Source organism: Pogonomyrmex barbatus, unplaced genomic scaffold, assembly GCF_055798465.1.
Source record: "Pogonomyrmex barbatus isolate J1 unplaced genomic scaffold, ASM5579846v1 scaffold2, whole genome shotgun sequence".
Classification (NCBI taxonomy): Eukaryota; Metazoa; Arthropoda; class Insecta; order Hymenoptera; family Formicidae; genus Pogonomyrmex; species Pogonomyrmex barbatus.
Genome location: NW_028297116.1, coordinates 11,677,520 through 11,699,879, shown reverse-complemented (window position 1 = coordinate 11,699,879; position 22,360 = coordinate 11,677,520). Strand labels below are relative to the sequence as shown.

Genomic DNA, 22,360 nt, shown 5'->3' with positions numbered 1-22,360 from the left:
CGTCCGACCGCATCGCCCCGCGTTGGTCGTTTGAACTTTTTCTCGTCGCCACCGATTCCATAGAGCTTCGCCATCGATCTTCTACCAAATGTACTAATTAATTGATGCGGAAAGAGTTGTTCGATCTCCAAATTTATTCTAGAGACTAATTGATATCTTGTATTTATGCATTTAATTTAATATGTTTATATATTCATATGTATTTATTGTAATTTTTAGATATTATTTATTTCGTTTGATTCGTTTAATTATAATTTTAATAACATGTATTTATTAGACTAATAATATATGATTATACATTATATAATTATATGATTACATATATTTTATATATATGTTTATTATTAATATATATAACTCTTATATTATGAAGATAATTAACTATTCCAATGTGTTTGCCATCCTAATAATAATTTAATTTTTTCTTATCGTTTATTTATGCATTTTTCGCATGAAAAGGTGTACTTACTGTTTCTAAACATATAAAAATGTTCTTTCAGTCATATGGAATACATAATTGCTTCATCGTGCGTATTATTAACAAGCACGCTTTTCATGTATGTTTCCCGAATCTGGTTTTCAGAGAAGAATTAAATTAGCATAAGAGCCCTTGGATACGGCAGAGGATGGATAATTCAATGATACCGCAGTGTTACATTTCAAACATTTGTTTTAATTATGATACGAAGCGTACGGTAAGAATTTATGTTTTTCGTAATTACATGCGTAGCGGTCTTTTACACTGCGTTTCTCGCGCAACAAATCATATCATCTGCCGGTCTCTTCTTCGTATGAATTTTACGTAACTCGGAAATCGCGGACACAGAATACGCGTCATTCCCGCAACAGTTCCCGTTTTTGTGAATTCTGACGTTTCAGGATACATAGTCTTCTTTTATAAAGAGGAATGAAGCAGACACGGGAAACGGATCTTTATCCACAGAAGAACTATTATTACATACATTTTTATAAATTTTATACCACACATTTTTATTTGATTTATTTTGAAATACCTAACGCATCCCTTTTTCGCATGCCTGTGTTGCAGTACCGTTCTCCAAATTATAAAAAGGAAAGGGAGGGGAAAAAATATTATTTGCCATCTTTTGCATCGAATTGTTATTTTTATTGGCGTTGCGAATACACGCTCGTTGCAAAGGTATTGCACACGTCCAGTCGCGTTTTGCACTATAAATGAGCGACCAGACAGTTTTTGACCTCTCTCATTATTTCGTCTAAAATTAATTCTACTCGAAAGACGCGCGCGTACGATTCCACGCCACCAAACAACATGTTTATTTCGACCGTCTGCGTCGATTAATGACGGGAGACTCAGCCGTATGAATAGCGTAGGCGATATTGAAAGGACGGAGGTCTCGCTGCGAAGACTTCCGTGCAATCTTCCAATCGTTGTTACAGCCGGCATTTACACGGATGTAGTACACGCGGGCGCGCGCGCGCGCGCGCGGTATCGCGCGAAAGGAACGCGGACGAAAATTGATTCGATCATCGTCGCTGAGGCGGACGAACGCGCGATAGGTCGCTCTATAAATAGTGGCACCGATGATGGAAGGCTTTAAATGAGATGATATGGCCTCTGATCGACCCAATCAATGCCTCCACTAAATCATCGTCTAAACTGACGGCCGCAACACCGCCGGCTAATATACACACGCCATGGAACGCTGGTGGGCGACCGGAAGAGGCCACTCATCCAGCGATTGCCGATGTATAGCGTCTTTATGAGGCCACGTTACCACGAGTGCTCGTATATGCGAACTCATCGTCGCGTATTGTTCGACGAACGCATACTTTTCGATTTTGCGGGAAAAATTTTAACAGAAAGATGAACGGTATGTTTTTTGCTATACATACATTGCTATTATTGTTATTATTAAGTTACTTCTCGTCAATAACAGGCACTGTAAAATTTTAAGATAAATTTAGAGTAAAGCAAGTATAACAAGGGTTATCGATTTACTTTTTCTATTTGCATATTAGAATATTATTATTAAAAAAGATGTAATTTATCAAAAGGAATAATATAATTAGTAAAAATATTCTTTCATAAAGCAAAATTAAGATATAATAAAAAAATTTTAATGTCTTTTTCTTCTCATAGTTCTTTTTATTTATTTAATTACATTGATTCAATTACAAATTGAAATAAATAATATCCATAAATCCGTCAATTAATTGTTATTGTATTATTAATTTTTTATATTATTTTTATGATTGAATAAATAATAATTAACAAAGTTTTTGACAAAAAATATACATATCTATTTAAAATATACATATAATTTTGCTTATATAGCCTGTTAAATCCAGGAAGTACATCATTTTAAAAGGTTTTGGTTATAATTCGATGCGGAATGCAGTTTGTTGATATGAACGAAAAGTGCGTCGCATGCATAGCATCCGTTGTGACAGATTTCGATTGAAAAAAAGGAAAAAAAAGGAAATAATAATTAGTGCCGTGGTTCTCTTGTCGACATTGATGTGTGGCTACAAAATATTTGTTCAACTGTTCGAATGTTCATAAATGAGAGAAATTAGACACAAGAGAAGAACGGAAATTTTGTTTGTTCACCGGTATCATGACGACAGACCACGTTAATTAAATTTCATCTCGATAATTACTCGAAAAATAGATTCTTTAACTGTATCCAATAATCCTGCGTACTCAACGCAATATAAATATGTTTGAATTCAGGCGTTTCGTAACTTATAAAATAAAATATTTTATGACAATACAAGTTTTACTTAGTAATTAATTATAATAATATAAATAATTTTTAAAATTACTGTAATATATTATATGATTTATAGAAAAAGAAATGTTTATATGATTATAATATATATTGCATAATCTAAGAAGTAAATGATTGATTGTTAGAAAGATATAAAACGAGTTATAAAAATATTAATCTAGAATGGAAATTATAAAAATATATCTAAACATTAGGTAAACAGAATTCTTTGTCACACACGAATACGTCAAGAACATCAAGAAAACATTTATGATATCAAGATAACTGACATATCAAACATTGACTGTAATTTAAAATCGTATATACGCATATAAAATTATACCCAGACTCATAAACATCACGCAAATTACTAAGCGTGGCAATCTTACGATTGATCGGTGATCGTAAGACAGCCAGATGAATCTTAACATGCGATTGGTCGGTCGCATCTTAATGGTGCTCGGGCAATCGGGTATCGACTTTTCCATTAGCCGCAAAAGTTGTGGTCACCGTAACGACGAAATTGGCTATACCGAAAGGACATCGCACTGTCGTTGGCGTCAGAGGAAATGCTCGGATAGCGAGGGTGACGAAGGGGGTGGCATGCGAAGGTGGGTGATGTAGGGGATGAAGAGAGTGGGGGAGTGACATTAATTCTCATAACATTTTACGAGGCGGTATCTGACCTGTGTCAAGTCCTTCCGACGCCCAGGAGTACGGTTTAGGAGTCATAACTCCCAATCACCCTAAGACATGCAGTCGCGAGCAATTCAGCCGGCACCAAGGTGGTGGCCGTTCTGTCTTGAATAGCGGGAGCTTACCGAAGGCATGTGTCCGTCTCTTTCACTTCCTCTTTTCTCACTTCGCGTGGCGGCTATCTTGGCATATCACTGTCTTATTAAATCTCGTAGAAGTTTGGTAATGAATTGCCCGCCTAGCTACAAATTTGACTGAAATTTCTGAAGCGTTAAGGTGTCGTTTAATATTCTGATTTGTCTATGAATTATGACGTAAAGAAAACAAATGACAATCAAATAATATATTATTGTTAGGCATTAAAGTTTCCTAATATATATCATCTTTGTGAGATTATTGAATAATATATTTAAAATTAATACACAAATTTTATTACCATTAATTCTAAATTAAAAAAAGATTGCGATTATTTAAATTAAATAAGTTCTAATCAATATATATTTTAATAATTTAACATATCAAAATATATGATATAAAATATATAATATCTATAACGAATTTTTTTATATTAATTATCAGGCACTCGACTCGATAAAACTCAATGAAATATAACGCACTATCACCTCGTGCTGCAAACGCGACAAGAAAGACAAGGGGAGAGTTGCAGAGTTTGGTAGAACCTCGTTAAGAGAAGCGGAGAACATAGGGGGATGCAGTAAGGGAGGCCCGGAGGTGTATGTCGTCGTTAAACCGTACCGGGAATATCGCCGTTCAATTTTATTCCCTGCTTTAAAAAAAAAAAAAGAAGGTAGAAAACCGTTCCCGCCGCTCGTCGTATCGGCCGACCGGAGTTCTTTTTGATCTCGCTAAAGAATTCATTAAGTTTTGCGGGCGCGGTTAGGTATTAATGCGCGGGGGTGGGAAATGCGCGCGGCGCGTTTTATGCTTGCCCGAGCGCGAGTCAAGCCGGAGAGAAGAGGCAGGTGGAAGCGGTGGATCTCTCTTTGCTCTACCCTCCCTTTGTCTGCCCTTCCATTGCTGCTGGCGTCGTTTCTTATACCTTTGCGCGATGCTTGACTATCGATGGCTCTTTAATATTCGCACGCGGAAGGCTTGCCATTTTCTCGGTCGTTCCTCTGTGATAAATATGAAGAAAGAAGAAAAAAGAAAGGGATGAAGATTTGTCTCAGTCACTTGCTAAATCTAGCAATTAATGAATCATGTAATAGGGTGTGCGTATATTTGTTGCGTTGTAAATGTTACGATTTCTATATGAGTGTTACATTTACAAATACAGAAGTTTTTGAACAATTTGGAAACTGATAACGCGAATTCTCAGAAATGTACAATATCTCGTGTTTCTATAAAACATGATGTACTGAATTTTTCTTTACCTAACACGTTGATAGAGGGGAGATCAGGATGGAGGTGGTCTGGAAAATACTAGGTGGACGATAGAGATCGGTTAGAAGACGGGCGAGGCTAGGTCACCCTGCGCTGGTGGAGTGCATTTGGCCATCAAATAACATCGGCAGTGCCTATAACCGGCTTACGTCCCGACATAAAGTCGGCTTGGCCTTCTCTTCCTTCCATGGTCTATACTGGCCGCGCTGCCATCTCGAACCACTAACTCGTGATCAAGCCGCCTAACCATCGTCGAACTACCGTCGTATCAGGAGTTGCTGCTCTTGGGAGGCTTAAGCCCGCGATATCAGTTGATTGGGTCTAGCAAGTATCGCCAGAAAGAAAATTTCGTCGGCCTCGATGTTCTCCAAGTAATTCCAGATTTTATAAATATTTTTTTATAAGAGAGAGAGAGAGAGAGAGAGAGAGAGAGAGAGAGAGAGAGAGAGAGAGAGAGAGAGATTAAAAAAAAGATAATTATTTGTTCTAAATGATAATATTTTCAGAATTAGTCAATTTTAGATAGCATAATTTGACATAATTAAACATTTTTAAAATATAACGATTTAATTAGAAAATAAAATCTACAAAATAAACGTATGTTATATAATTCGTATATATTAAATATAAAAAAATATAAAAAGAATATGACGTTCTTATTTTTTCTCAAAGATATCGGATCGTATTAAAGATACAAGTATTCTAACATTTTTAACGTGAAATGCACAAAAAGTGTTTCGATAATGCGAATATGATTGCCGTTACAAAGAGAGTACCTTCATTTAATACGCCAGTTCAAAACACCCGCTACCGGCACTATCCTCCGGCACTTTCGGTTTCCCCAATATTTCCAATTAAACTTTCTGTACTCTATACCGAGCGATACTTCCCCGGATTAACGAAAATACGCTACGGTTTGCGGTGGCCTTGCTGATACCCGAAGGTTCCACGTTCAAGAAAGGGACCAATAACTTGCCAATATCGGCATTACTGGCGCACTGAGCGCAATATAAACGTTTATGACCCAATGTGCGTCTGTTCAACCCCCTCAGCCGAGCTACTCCCTTCCGATCTGCCGCTTTTCTACCAGCGGCTCTCAAATATGTGCCATCTGTGTCTTTGTTATCTTTAAACATTTTCACAAATAAAACCGTTTAAATCTGGATTTGTATTTAATCATAAAAATAAATATGATAAAGCGTAGAAAAATATAAATACAAATAATATTTAAAATTATAAAAATATTTATTCGATGTTTAGTCAAAAGATTCAATTCGCTTCGAAAGAATGATTAAACTTTATTTATATATATAAATTAATTATAAATTCAAGCATGATCTTATTTAGTTGAAATTTTTTCGCAAGATTATTTTAGCGGAGGAAAATGAGAACGACTGATCCAGAGGTATCTATAAGACATGAAATGGAAGAAGGGTGGGTATTGGTAGCCAACACGAATTTCATCCTCCTCTCTCGAACGTTGTCGTGGTTGGTCGTTGTCAATGTGCGTCACAGGACATATCCACATCAGTTACTTGTTGTTCTTCCACGATGTGTGAGCACATCGTCTGTGTGAGTGCGTGTCCTGGACACTTAATGTTTCTCTATCTATAGCGGTCAGGTCGGGACAGCCGGGGATATTGTTATATACGACATTGTGGAGGACCCGGAGCAAGAAAAGGCAAGGAGTGGAGCTACGAGAGATATCGCCCGCCACCAATTACCGCCGACCAAGAGTTATTGAAAAGATCTCCCCACGGGAGAAACCCTGTAGAATCGCGGCTTGGCCAGGCTAATGAACACTGATTACAGTTTGGCGAATGCCCGTCGATGATTTGTGGACAGATCGTGGACCGCAGGTTGACCAAGGTCATTTCGCGTTACCGGTAATGATTTTTCTTCGCTCTCGATTCGCACGACACTTAATATATATTAAGGGAAAATACGATCAAGGAGCATCAATTCTGTTTTCTAAATAGTAATATGCGCATTTGCCGAAAGATCCAAAAATAGAACTACTTATAATCCAGCGTCATTAGTTCACAATAGCTAAAATGTAAAGAACTTGAGGCTCTAATTTTACGAAATAGTGAATTGTTCATTATATTATTCAATAATTATTCGTTCCCTTCTAATAAGAAGGGAATGCGTTGAAAAGACGATAAGTGATGGGAGAAGAATTTGTTTTCTCATTCCTTTTGGCCTCCTCCTCTTCTTCTTCTAACTACATCCGGTAAACGACATAATTCGTTAACACCTCTAACTCCTGATATAACAGAGTATTAGTTCTGATGCTGTCACCCCCTCCTTCCCGTCCTTTCACGTCTCGTGTAAAATCGTTCGACGGATACGCTTGTAGCGCGTATAGAGTCCCTCTTTACCAATTTTCTTCCCCGAAGCTTCATCGTCTTTGATCAGCTCCAGCGACGCCCCTATAAGCCTTCGTGCAGCTGCCTGGGTCTAACTCGACGTTCCTTGCATTGAAATTTGTTGTTACACAAACACCGTCAAAAGTTAGAATCAACTACCGTGAGATTAATTAAACAATTATTTATAAGCAATTGTGAGAAGTGCATTTGATGAGATACACTCCCTTAAGTAATATTATTAACTTCAAGTGTTAAATTTTACACAAGAAAATTTCAAATTTACTTCTATACATTAAATTTAAATTAGAAGAAATACTTTAATCGTAAAATTATACGCCAAAAATAAATCTGTTAATAATTTACAGTGCGTAATAGATATGAGAAACATTCTTAATTAACACAAGGATCAGCTTGGAAATTTCGCGATTGGTGAAAGCTTACGCCAATGAAGCAGGCATTAATTATTCCCTTTAGATTACGCCCGACACGATCCGTAAGATCTCCTATACCCGTCCCGTTGCGTCGCCATCAATTTCGTCCCTTTCTCCATGCAATAACTGCGCTTCTCTCTCTCTCTCTCTCTCTCTCTCTCTCTCTCTCTCTCTCTCTCTCGTTTTTCCAAGCAGCGTCAGAAAATCTGCCTCATCTCATCGATGGTAATGCTTCCTTTTACGATCATCATATTTATAAATGTAACCTCTCTCCACCTTATCTCCATGGCCGTTGAAAGGATCTCGTTAATTGGGAATACTGGTGCCAGAATGAAGACGAACTATATCGAATCGATCTCACCCCTCTGTCGTATACCGCCGCACCCCGCGCATTCATCTATCCGCCCACCCATGAGATCACGACGGCGGATAAAACCCGTGGGATGCTGTCAAAGGGAGCTTATATTTATGAGACTTTCGGCAAACAAATGGCTAAATCTAATATCTTCGAGGCGAAACGGTCGAAGCTGCTTGAGAAACTGACGTCTGAAGACGTGAATTCAACCGTCTTTTCTTATATGAAGTCTATGATGGATTTTTCGGCTTCTAGTTGCAACGAAATGAAGTTTATGGATTTTCGCAGGATTTATTAAAAGATGATGAAATTAAAGACGATTATATAACAAAATAATTTTAATGTAATTGAAACAGAAAAAAAATTAATTAAATGGATTATAAAGTGAAATTATATACACATAATGCTATTTTGAATTAATTTTAAAAAATTAATCGTACGATTAAAAAATTCAATATAACATTTAATATAAAAATATCTTAATTATAATAAATTATTTTTTTTTTTAGAAAAAATATTTTCAATACAACTTTTGAAAGTAGTACGCTTTAAGTATTTAATGCTAAGCGTGATCATATTATTTAAAGTAAAAAATATCCATAAAAATGTTGATGCAACTCTATGTAGATCATACAAGTTTTGATCGAAATCGATTGAAGCACGATCGCATTAGCTCATACAGACAGATGTTTGACGATCGACAATAATCCAGCCATGGCTTTGAACGGAAATGACGCGCGCTCATAACGATGGTCACCGATGATCTCACAGAGATGATACGCGGCGATAGGGATCGCTTCTCGTGCTATGAAATTGTTTAAAAACGAATATGGGGCCCTCACATGGCCGGGCATCGTCGCTTTAATGACGCCAACTGTCACTAAAGGCCCCTTCGATCATGTGCTCGGCGATGTGTCTTAATTGGTCCGCAAGTCGACCGTTATTAATGCAGAAAGTGACGGTAATGCGAATATTATCCACTCGCTACGGCGAGAACAACTTTTGATGGCAGGTAGAAGCTCGTGCAATTTTACATTTACGTATATATTACGATGTAATTAGTTCGGGAATCGCATTTGTCGCATCGAGAATGCATGCGCGCGTGATCCGCGTGGTAACATATGTAGGATACGTATTGTGCCGGGGCGATATTTATGAGAATTTTACCTGTTTCTTTGATCACGATCATCACGAAGATACATAGACAATCGTTAACATTTGCGGTAACGCCGTCCGTCTGCCCTACAATTACCAGGCCATAACTCACGCACTACCTGCATCTAATTACCAGGCTGACTACAACCGGCGATTCGCTTTAATAATGCGATACCGCGTCTATTTTAAGTTTTCCTTTCTCGATTAATTCGCTACCGCGAATTATATGCGTGCGCGATTTTACAACCTATCCCGAATTTATTATTTTTGCACGCGCAACGTCTATTAAGGCCTCGATGAATCGCTCACGTTACACCGCACGAGTCATCGAGGCCACACGGTGGATGCCACACCGCGTGAAAAAAAAAAAAAAAAAGGAAAGAATAAACGTTCGTATCTCTGATCTACGCTGTCAGGCTTGTTCCATAGCGATAATGTATTGCGACAACGTACTCTCATCGTGATTAGCGTATAACCTTGATTGCGGAGAGCGCAGCCGCGTTTACGTTAAATCGCGGATACATGACTTCGCATCAGGAGAGATGCGCGGATGCGACGACGTATCTTAACCCGGGATCAGTCTGGGCCGTCCAATGGCATTTATAACTCATCATTATTATTTGAGTTGATTTGAAACACGCGTGGTATAGCCATCTTCCCCTCTTCTTGCATGCGACCATCGTCGTCATCATCATCATCATCATCATTCTTCCTTACGCGTCGCCGCGCGAGTCCGGCAGCTGCCACAAGACACGCATCGACGCACACGCGCCCAGAGTATGCACGCATACTCCGCGTGTGTAATAAAACTTATCGATACAGACCAATCAATCGCGTTCGGGAACCATTGACTGCATTGCCGTCTCGAGCGGCGCGAATGACCGTAGCCATAGCGCGTTATTAATTAATCATTCGGAGTAATTAAATCATAATAATACGGCTAGTAAGTGCGAAGGGAAAATATGCGAACAGATGGGTTACTGTGTGGTTAATTATTGATCCTAGATTGAAGTGTTGTACGATTACATTGTCTCGTAAAGCTCGGGGCGTCTGAAATCTTTTTGGCGGAATTAAATCTTAGCTAAGATAAAAAAATGAGCGTGTAATATTTTCAATATTAGATTTTTTTTTTATATTTTATTAAAAGAAAATTACTAAAAATTGATAACGAAAATAATGTAATCACATGGTGGATCTTATATATATTTTTATTATTATTTATATATTTTTTCTCTTTTCTTACAATGATAATATTAAATATTAAAAATAGGAAAAACGATAGAAAAACGATAGACAGAATGATGCGTAAATCGATTCGCAGAGTTTCAAGACGCGCATTCCTATCGTTCGTATTCGTATCGAGAATCTCTGTTCGAATCATTGGTACCGAATACCGTTTTCGTTCTCCAGCGCCATCAAAAGCGCCATAAAAGACGCGGCCGGCGATGGTCGACGGGGCCACCGGTGGCAGGGGGGTATCGGGTGAAATTTGTCAGTATTAAATAAATAACCCATAAAGGCGGAACATCAATCCACCGTGGAGGCATTAACGCCCGATATAGGGGGGGGGGGCGAGCACAACGGCTGTTATTTTTCATACACCAGCAACATCTTATATACGAGCGCGCGTATATATCGACGCTTACGCGTTCTTCTTCTCGCCGTAAAGAAGAGGACCTTCCTTCTTGTTTCTTCCCGCTTTCTCGACCTTCTCTTTCTTCTTCTTCGAGGTTTTTACGACCGGCACGTTGGACCGTATCGCGAGTTACGCCGTAGATCAAAAGTGATGTGTCTATTATGACGTAAATACTTAAGATCCCTCGAGTCTCCGTTATAGTCTTCGACCTGAACAAAGTTTCATCTCGATTCGACACGCGATGGGGACTCGAGCTTTCTATAAGTTTGCCGAAAGAGTTATTTATTTCTGTATTTCAAGTATCGTCAGGAAAATACAGAAGAATAAGAATAATGAGAGGAAGCAAAGATTCGAACGTAAAATTTTTATACAGAAATTTATATACCATATTTCTTAAGTTTTGGATTAAGTTAATTAAAAACAACGTCGGACATAGCTAATTAAAATACGACTATCACATTTTTCATAGAAATGTCAGTTTCATACGTTCGTATCATCGTGTTTAATTATTATAGAACATATCGATATGTGGATATTGACGAAGAAACGAAGGACCACCGAAGATGCGGATGGCGCAGCGGCAAGCTTTAACCCGGCAAGAGAGATACGGTTGAAGACGCGCGCGCGTGCGATGAAGCGATATACACTCGAGGGAGCGGCTGAGACGAAAAGCGAAGTCCCAGCAGAAGGACCGCTCCAGCGGCGGAAGGGCTGCCGGGAGGCGGACGCGGCGACGGCCGCCGCACTGTCGATACAAGGGGTCGATTGTGGCTTGAAAGGCACCGCCGATCCGACGACGTTCGGACCGCATTCGGCGGTCAGGCCGGTGCACGACGGCACAGTGGCCGACTTGTGCCCGCGATACCGATTCCGATGCCGAGATTACGGCGGATTTCGCGCATCGCGCGTCCCATCCTGGAACGCGCCGCGCGCGCCGCGGCCGCGGCCGTTATTAGCTTCGGCTTTGATTGGCTGCGTTTAATGAGCCGGGCGACATGCGTATATAAATTGCCGCTTGGTCGTCTTTGAAGATATTTCGAGGCGGTCGCGGGAGGATTCCTCTTCCTCCTCTTCCTTGACATCCCGACGTGCCTCTTCCACCCGGCGCGTTTTGCCGTATGTATCGCGGATGTCATCGCCGAATTTCTGCGAGTACGTCTCCGTGCCCGTCTCGCGGTCAGAACGCGCGTTGGCGTGCCTTGGCGACAGATGTATGGCTTCGAAAGAGGAAATGTGTCTCTTCGAATAAACTACGACATGCATATTAGCGACAAAGTTAGATACTCCTTCGAATGGTGCAGCTGGCAAATTACAGGATGGGATTTTATTTTACTCGCGTGATATTTATTATTATACTCTTTCTTTTTGTTATTTCAATCACCATGTACTTGTAATTTAACACTGTGTTTTTTATAGCTACATTGGACCATATTAAAATTATCTTTCTTTCACCAAACTTCAAACATATCTATTTTAAGTATAACAAATGTAGTTCTGTATTTATATATAATCTTTTATAAGTTAATTTCTGTGTTCTTACACGTGAATATAACTGACACTACTGAACTTGAACATAGTTCAAAAATGAAAATATACAATATTAAGGCTATCAATATTTATAGAAGTTATCTAATAAAATTGAAGGTGTTCTATGAAAATTAAAATATACAGAAAACTACGAAATCAGTAAGTTATATAAAAATTAATTTATATTGTCATATACCTAAAACAATATTTAATTTTTCAGAAATATTACAAAGCATGGATGTAAAATAACCTTCTTGATAACCATAAACAAATTGTAATTTTTGGGATATCATTTTATCACGCGTTTTAATTCGTATTGAAACTCAATATGACGTCAACCGATAAAAGTTTTTCAAAAAGTCTTAGCATGTTCGCGGATAAATGCAATCAAGAAGTCGAGACGAATCACTTCCTTTCATCGCAATGCGATAAGAAGGCCATTGATTCAAAATCAACACGAACTTCTAAAATATTTGCTACGACAGTCGAAATGTATCTGAGAATAAAACCAACACCATCGATGCTTCAACAAAATTATTTCATACTCAATCCGAGAACTCTTTTGACGTTCGAGAATAAATTCATTCGGAATTCGAAGTGTACGAAATCAAGTGAGGCCGAAGGTAGACGGCACGCTTTTACAAAGATCTTTAGATCAAAAACTTCGCAGGAGGAGATGTTCGAGGGATCCATAAAACATCGAGTCGTGGAGTTCCTCGGCGGTAAAAGTTCGACCATTATGACTTACGGCATGAGGGATTCCGGGAAGACTTATACGCTGTTCGGCACGCCTGCATCACCCGGTATAATAACGCGCAGTATCGAGCTTGTGTTTTCGGCGATAAACTGCACCATAGCGCCGTGGTACAAGCCGTTTAGGGATACCATGCTTTGTCTGAGCGAGACCGCACGAGCTTTCGAGATGCAACAAAAAATGCGAGTATTAAACGGACGATCGTTGAATACAAAGCAGATATTTACGGAGGCTAAACAATACCTAAAAAATTTGTGGCCAGAGAACGCGAATTCTGACGAATACGAGGAGTGCTACAACAGCGAATCGATGTATGCTCTGTGGCTGTCTTTCGTGGAGATTTACAACGGTAACGTTTACGATCTGTTGGATGATGCGGAAACTCACTCCCCGTTGAGACTAGCCGTGAGCACCGAAGGGCGAACTTACATTTGCGGTTTGCAGAAGTTGCACGTCATAACTGCGTTGGAAGCCTGTCAGATTCTTATAGCGGGCCAATCGAAAATGATCTCCCGATCGCACACCATTTTTACAATGGAACTACTAAGATATCAGAAAGATCATGCAACGGACGAAGTGGTACTTAGTACATTGACCTTCTGCGATCTGGCTGGTTCTGTACAATTTGAAAAATCAGACATGCGCAAAGCGAGCCACATTAACAATAGTCTGTTGGTACTTGGTAGATGCCTCAAAGCTGTAGGTCACAATCAAGTAGCACCATTTCGCGAGTCGAAGTTAACGAGAATATGTCAACCTGCTCTCTCGGGTCAAGAAAATTTGAGTATTATAGTGAATATCGCTTTTACATCAAATAATATTGATGAAACGCAGAACATTTTTAATTTCTGTGATATTGTTAGAAAGTTTTTAACTGATCATTATAAGGAATGCAAACGAGTAAGTGAATTTGAAGAAACTATCGGAGATTTAGAAACGTATGCCGTTAATATTACATCATCGTGTAATCATCGAAGCTCTGAGATCCTAGAGATAATTAACTGTGACGATTCGGCATGTAAAAATATACGAGAAGAGAACAGAAGGCTGAAACGAGAATTGGAAATTGCGAGAAATGAAATGCTAAATAACGAATATGTAATTCGACAACAACTAGCCGATCATTATTCATGCGTGATTAAAAAGCTGGAAGCGACTTACAAAGAACGTGCCAAGGAGATCGAGATTGAGGAACACGATCTATTGAAATGGTCTGTCAAACGGGTCGAAAGCTTTTACAAGGAGCGCATTGATAATCTGATGCGGCATAAGAAAAGAAAGCGAGGAGATAATGGTGATTACACCGAGGACAATCACGCGCTTTACGAAGAGCTCAAAGCTGAGAATACGCAGGTTACTTCCAAAGTAATGGTTCTGAAAGAAGCGGTGAAGAAATTGAGGAAAGAGAACAAGGCTATCCTGTGCGAAAAGAACAAATGTAGCTTCGAATTGGCTTTGGTAATGGAAGAATTGAAAAAGTTTCGACAGCTCATGCGAGCCGGAATTCGAAAGTGGGGTGGCAACAGTGAAAACATCGAGGACAATGCTGATTGTCTCATGAACAATCTGGAACAGTTAATAGACGAAAAAGTAAAAGGGACCGAGAAGAAACTTGAAGAGATCAGCGCAATGGAGAACAAAAATGTTGAAATTGCTTCAAGAGAAAAACAAAGATCATTAAAATCTGAGGATCTTCTGAATGATATATTGATCAAAATGAAAGAAATGGAGAAAGAACTTTTACGCAAAGAAGCTTACATCATCCAGTTGCAGCATCACGCACAGATGCAAGGAAGACAGTTTGCTGAAATTCAATGCTTGAATGATACAAAAAATGAGGATATAAAAAATCAAAAATGCAAATGTGATCGATCGACAAATATTTCATTTGATGATACGATAAATAATTTTTTCCAGGATAACGCGTTTACTGAGAAAAGTTCTTCACAGATGCCGTGCATCAGTTCATCTGCAGTTGAGCAACAAGAGTTGAATGATTGGATTATTGTTCCAAAGTTGTTTGCTACACAAAATTGTGTAGAATCAATAAGAAAGAATGATTCTAACATGTTTGACGATCGTAAAAGTTTCTTCGAAAATAATGGTAGTATGGATTGTAGCGTTTCTAGATCGAGCGATAGAAGCAGCAAAGATGATTCGGGTATAAGTAGTGAATTACAAAACGAAAGTCGAAGATCTATCAGCGTAAGTGACAACATGAGTACGCACGAAGACAAGTGTACACAAACTTGCATCGTCGATGAAGATAGTCATATTGCTGCAAAAGATAGCGTTGAACAGTTCAAAATAGATTGCACCTTTTCGAATAGATGGAATTATCAAGAAATGTTATATATTGCCAAATTATCTCGGGATCTAGAAACCATCAGAGATGCAATTTATGCATTAGATGAAACGGCTTGTGTGAATGAATGTCAGTTATTGTATGAAAAGGAAGCTTTGGAAGAATTGATCGAAAAGAAGAGTGAAATTGCGATCAAACGTGATGATTTATTTAAGATAATAGAAAATAAAATAGAAGAATATAAACATGAGATTCGTGAATTGATTCACAAATTAGCAGTTAAGGAAGAAAATGAAAGTCGAATTTCCAAATGCTTAAAAAGATATATAGAGAGATTTAGAGATTTTGAAAATAAATTATCTTTGATGCGTGATCAACTAAGTAAAATATCTAATAAATGTGTAAATAAACATTTACCAAAGCTCGAAAGCCTGGAAGAAGAAGTATTACAGAAAACTTTACAGATAAACAGGCTCGATGGAAAGATTGCTAAAATGCAACATGAGTTAGCGAAAGTTCACGGATTGTTTCAAAAGGTACACGATTTTGAGATTATTCTGAACAAATGTCAGAAAGATAAAAATAAGCTTTGCAGACAATTGTGTGAATATTCCGAGACCCAATTGACTTTCGAGGATAAACTGAAGGAATTAACAACGAAGATAACAGAAAGAGAGACTGAAATTATTTCGTTGAAAAGTGAAGTACGCAATATAATAGATCTGAATATCGCGAACAAGGAAAAAGCCAGAAATCTAAACGAACAAATTACCGAAGCTAGTGAAAATATTAGTTTGGCTAAAGAAGACTTGCATTGTTGTGAAGATTTATGTAAAAATGTAGAAAATACGATAAAAGCAGAAATTCATGATTTCACACCTCAGTTCTCAGATCAGAAAAATAACACGATACTGCTGAGCGAAATTTGTAAGACTTATAGTGATAGTCAAAATGAAATAACTCGTTTAAAAATGCATCTAGAACATAAAGAACTAGAAGCAATTCTATTTAAGATAAATAAAGATACCACAATAAAAAAATATGAGAGTCTAATGAGACATTTTGAAAATAAAATTGAAGAGAAGAATAAACACTTTAAAACTGCTTATAATGCAAATAATTCAGGAAGATCTCCTGACAATCAAAGCCAACCGAAAGAATCCTTTAAAGACAATGAAGTTGAAAGTTGTTTCATAAATTCTTGTTACGTTCCTAAACATGTTAATCCAGAAATATTAAATATTTCAGTTTCAAGTGATGATTCTATGATTTTATCCGAAGAAAAAGATGGCATTAAATTCGATGATAACGAATCTTATCAGGTCGGTTCACATATTGTATAAAATAATATTTAATCATAGAGAAAATAAATAGTTTGCGCATAGTAATGTCAAAATGTTATATTAATACTTTGAAATTTTACAATTTTTAAATTTAAAAAAGTAGTTACTTGTTAACATATACATATGTAAAAGTTAAATCTTATTAAAATTTATTTACATACAGCAACAAACTCTACATAAAATATATATTTTTGAAATTTTCAGACAGATGGCAGTATAAAGTCATATGCATGTTTACATGTAAATGAAACTGATAGTTTAGAAATGGAAAATAATTTCAATATAAAATTACCAAATACTAAAGATAAGACGAAAATATTAGATTGGACGAAAATTAGAAGAATTTCTGGTAAAACTTTTCTCTCGCGACTTTCCGATAAATATAATACATAGATATTAATAGTAATTCAGAAATTGAATGACAATTGACAGCTAAACATGAGTCAATTAACATTTGTTTAATTATATATAATTTTTGTATATAATTATATATAACAGAGTGTTAAGAATATTACTATATATGTGTTTGTGTATTTTTTTAAGTAATTTGGCATTTATTCACGTTTCGTATTTTATGTATTTTGTTCCGCTGAATGTTTCGTTTATACAATTTTAAACATATGTCATACTTTGTTAAATTTAACGGAGAAAAAATCATACATGTCTCAAATGTTATACGTTTTAATCCAATTGTCACACATTTGGTTTATATTGTTGTCTCTATATTATTTTTTTCGTTGTATACACATTTAATTTATAAATTTAATAAACTTAATAAATTTAGTTTATTAAGTAAATTTTATAAACTTAATAAACTTAATAAATTTTTATGCAAGCTTTACAATATTTTTCTAATAATAGTTATAAAAAAATATATGGGCGGAATCGTGTAGCGTATATCTTAAAGATTAAAATAATATTTTGAAATCTGATTAATATTGTCATTAGTTTAACTATATAAATTTATTATATGAGACTGCAAGGCTACAAATATTATACGAGACATTGTATCAATATCTTATTATTACAGCGCTGTCGATATCAGAGGCAACAGATTAGCTATTGGAAATATTATCAGTGTTATCAGGCCTTCCCTTGAGAGAAGATCGTACGTAATAGCAAAACATGGTTCCAACATTCGTTACAATAAACGAGCTAGCCACAAATAGACATGGCAACTGCGTTGAGCTCGCTCGTACAAGGGCAGATCCTGCTCCAGATTTTATTGCCAATATGCTATAATTTCTGACATTAGATGCCGCTGACGCTTTCGTCCGCTCATTACAACTCGCCGAACCCCAAACGTAATCTTTCCACGAAAGCGGTTATTCTGATCTCTCTTTCTCTCTCTCTTTTTCTCGCTCGCTCAATTGCCCGTTTCCTTTCTCCCTCTCTTGCTCTTTCGCGAATACTGATAGATGAAATTATGAGGAGGGATATCGAAGTTGGACCGCGACCTCCATCCCGTCATCTTTTGGCTTCTGATGATATTACTAATATGTGCGATGTGATAAGGGGATACAAATAAATGAAAGGAAATCGTCCAATACAAGATTGTAATCTACTGATGAATTTATGAATGTGAAAATGGTGCTAAAATTACTTTCAATAACCATTTCAACCTATTTCTAATCGTAAAAACATTTATTTTTAAAAGACATAAGAAGCTGATTTTTTTTAATAATGCGAAATTTTGGAATAATTTTTATGTTAAAGTACTACGTGTGTAAATACGACAATTGCATTGCATGAAAATGAATTTGTTCCATTAATTGTCTGTTGAATTATCAATTTGAATGTAATTATTCTCATATTATTTTCTCGTAGATGAGCTTGTTATCACGATGGAAATAGCCACGAGTGGTTCGTAGAATCGCAAATCGCAGCAGCCATTTTCGCTAGCTCACCTCTTCGTCGCCGGTGATTTCTCGGGGTAAATGTACCGCGAACTTTCCTCTTTCAATTGGCAATAAGATTTGATCGTTGCGGGAAATATCATCCAATTTCCTTTCTCTCTTGGCCGAGCTGGAACATTGCCGCCCGTCCGCCTACTCACGTTCGCCCTCTAACTTCACCATCAACCACTCTCTTTCCGTTATCCTTTACACGCCCGGTCGCAAGATATAAAGATGGTGAAATCATCCCCTTTGGTTCGCCGGTTGAAATTGCACCGGTGCAATATCCGCACCGATGCTTGTTTGCGATATGCTTAACGCTTAAGACTCCTGCTGGTTCACTGCAGCCATCATGAATTATGACGTTAAATTATGAATTGAATTATGGTTCTGTTCTTAATTAGGTACAATTCATTTCTAGATATGTGATTGTTTACTTATTATTGGAGCAAGAGGAGAATTTTTGATATATTTTACAAATCAGTTTTATCAAATACAAATATTATCCTATTGAAAAAAATTTTTATTTTAATGTATTTTGCAAAAATTTTCATCATGTAATTTCTCGCTTCTGACGTTATAATTCAATACGACTGAAATGAATCAGCAGGAGTCTTAATGTATTATTATAACTTATCGATTCTTTTATTAATAGAAAGAATCTTTCTGTTTTAATCTTTCTGTTCTGTTTACTTTCTTTCTAATCTTATTTAATAAAAATAGGAATATGTGAAGAGAATTAAAAATATTTTTAATCAAACAATTCAACATTATATTCAATATCGAACAATTAAATTAGACAAAAAAATATATATTCCATATTATAAGAGTAATATGAAAATTTGAATAAAATTTGGAATAGCTGATTTAAGATACATATGCTGTTTGAAGATTGAGAGAACACTTGGAGGGATCGTAATCAAGTAGAGGAGGAGAAAGTTATTCGAGCGAAGTTTCCTCGAGACATTAGTTTATAATTCGGCAATCCCGGATCAGTATTTGTCACGATTAGCCGAATTCTCTCCCTTCTCCTACTGTTAGAATATCTATTTCTGGGGAGGTCTCATCCCTTTCTTCACCCCTTCTTCGTGAGTCTCGCGCGAGTTTTCATTAATTTCGTCCAATCCTGCCGAACTATTGTCGTAGTTACGCACAATTTCGGCACGACAATGCCCAGCTTTCTCTGGGATTGACGTAGACGAAGGGGGAAAGCGGTCGAGGGAAGGAGAGGCCAAGCCTGTAAGGAGTTATAACGATGTCGAGTGGGAAGGGTAAGAAGTTCTCTGGGTTCAAAGCCCGGGGTGGCATGGATTATATTTCTCGTGTCATTTGCCTTCTGAGTTAGACCGATGACGTTTCGCCTCGAGTTTCTCCGTGGAAATCTTGCTATGCGAAGCGAGAACAGACTCGTCGAGAATGAGATATGATAGAAAGGGTTTCGATACAAAAATTGAAAAATTTACACTTACAATAGCAAATAAAATATATATAACTATTGTTGAAAATTAAATACCTTATGTTAAAATGGTAAATGATTAAATAATTAATATTCTGTTAACCATTAGCAGATAGATAGAAGTGTTATTCTGTTATAATATGTAAATATTATATTGAATATATCACTGTTATTAATAATAATTAAAATAATTTCGGAGATGTATAATTCTATAAAAATCATAAAGTATATATACGTTGCTTAAGTCAAACATTTGCAAGGTATACATTCACGACAAGATGTGGTGAGAAAGAATAGCCATTGCGCGAACAAATATGGCACTCTTGCGAAAACTTTGACTCCGATATGGCCACTTTTATCAACGTCGAACGGTATCTTAAGAATTAGCCTCACGGGATTTCGAGGCGAGAAGCTACTGCTGGTTGCCAGCACGACGTTGAAAACACATGTGTGCGTATTACGGCAAAGATACAAGAAGAGCTGTGCAGAATCGTCTGGACCCATTTGCAATGTCACCCGGACAATTTCCAACGGACAAACTTCCATCTTCGAGCGGGGGTCGGACCCGCGATATTAGAACAAACGATTTCATCTACTATGGCTTCGTGCCCCTCCCCGAGATCATTCCACCGCATCCTGTCGACGAGATCTACGTGCGAGCCTAGAAATATAAAGACGATTTTATATAAGACAAATATCGTGTAATCTACAGACATAAATATCCAGGTAAAATCCCAACACAATTAAATTAATATTTTATGATACAAAGATAAAATGCAATCATCTCGAAAATGATTTAAAACAATTACAAGGATGGAATAACAAAATTTCCCATAATCAACACATATCAACACATATCATATATTATTATCAAAATTACGACTAATATAAATATTAATCATTTCTGTTTGCAAGCATAATTCATTTAATCTTACATTTTCAACTGATAATTTTCTTTTCGTTTTGAAAAAGTATATCGCGGATGAGATTCGGTTGACGGTTATTTTGCCAATATTGTGGAAACGTAAGATATACGGATATTCGCAGTTATTCGCAGCGTTTTCATCACCGTATGCAGACATGCCGAGAGCATCCCCGGATTAAATACAGCCACGCTTCCGGACGATGACTGGATTGCGCCGCATCGCGTCGCGTCGCGTCGCGTCGCGTCGCGTCGCGCTGGATAAATCGCGATTGCGTAATATCGCGAGCGAAGCGTTTGCGCGAGTAGAGAATTGCGTAAAGGCAAATATGCGATAGACTACCGGAACGTCCCGTATTGTATGATTGTCTCCGTTCTCCGCCCCCTTCTCCAACCCCATCCCTGTCCGCCTCTCGCCGTTGCCACCGCCGCCACCGCCGCCGTCGCGTTTCGCAGGAAATGCCTGTCTTGCATTTCCCGGCATTGTAACCACCCCGTCGGCTTCGGAGTATTGCCAGCCTCCACGTTTGAATTGCATTACCTATTATTGCTTATTGTTCGGCGCCCGTTTCGTACGCTACGTGATTCTCCTCTCCTGCGTGCGCGGATTTTCCTTCTTTGGTCCATCGCTGATATTCCTTTCTATCTAGCTACTTACCTTTGCTTTTTCTGCTTTTGTAGCTTTTTCTATATAATGTCGCAAATATTATAATATTAGTGCTTTATATATAACTTTATATTATAACATTAATGCCTCTTATTTTAATCTAAAAAAATCTAGCTAAATTAATACGCTATTACTATATTTAATGCCGCGTTTAGTATAAAAACGGAGAAGAGCAATAACGATACAACATTTGATACGCTTGTGAATTTGGTACGCTCACTTACACTTGTGAATGTTTGCGGATGCGAGGAAAGGAATACTAAATACGAACTCGTGCACGCAACGATTTACTCCCGCGTTCACCGACTTGTATGCTAAAAACGTACGAAATCAGATTTGACCGACTGGCCCGGAGCGACTACCGCACGATCCCCTGGCGCAACTTACCGAGATTTTATTCGTTTTTACATATGACCAAGCAGGCGATAAGGAAACACCCGTGATATTTCACGTTTTTATATGCGGCCACGTTTGCCTTGAGGTGCTGGCTGGCCACGCACGCCCTCCGTATAGAAATGTTATACGCCCTAGCCCGTGCCTGATATGCGAAATAAGTAGCCCCCGGGCATCGAAAAGATCGCAGCCTCGTTAACCCGACGTCATAATCCGGGACTACATCGACAAAGAGAGTCGTTTCCTTCCTCGCGATCTCTTCGAACCCGAAACTTCGATATTACATCTAAAATGACATC

The 22,360-nt window shown here is 37.6% G+C and overlaps 2 protein-coding genes across 4 annotated transcripts in view; both read left to right on the top strand.

The window, feature by feature from the left end:
- LOC105422581 (uncharacterized) overlaps positions 1–22,360 on the top strand; it is a 532,825-nt gene that overhangs the window by 220,253 nt on the left and 290,212 nt on the right. The gene's annotated exons all lie outside the window — the stretch shown is intronic.
- On the top strand, positions 12,655–17,150 carry LOC105422612 (uncharacterized). The gene is given in 3 exon segments (XM_089076501.1): positions 12,655–16,707; positions 16,933–17,118; positions 17,121–17,150. Coding segments are annotated over 3 exon segments (4,269 nt in total).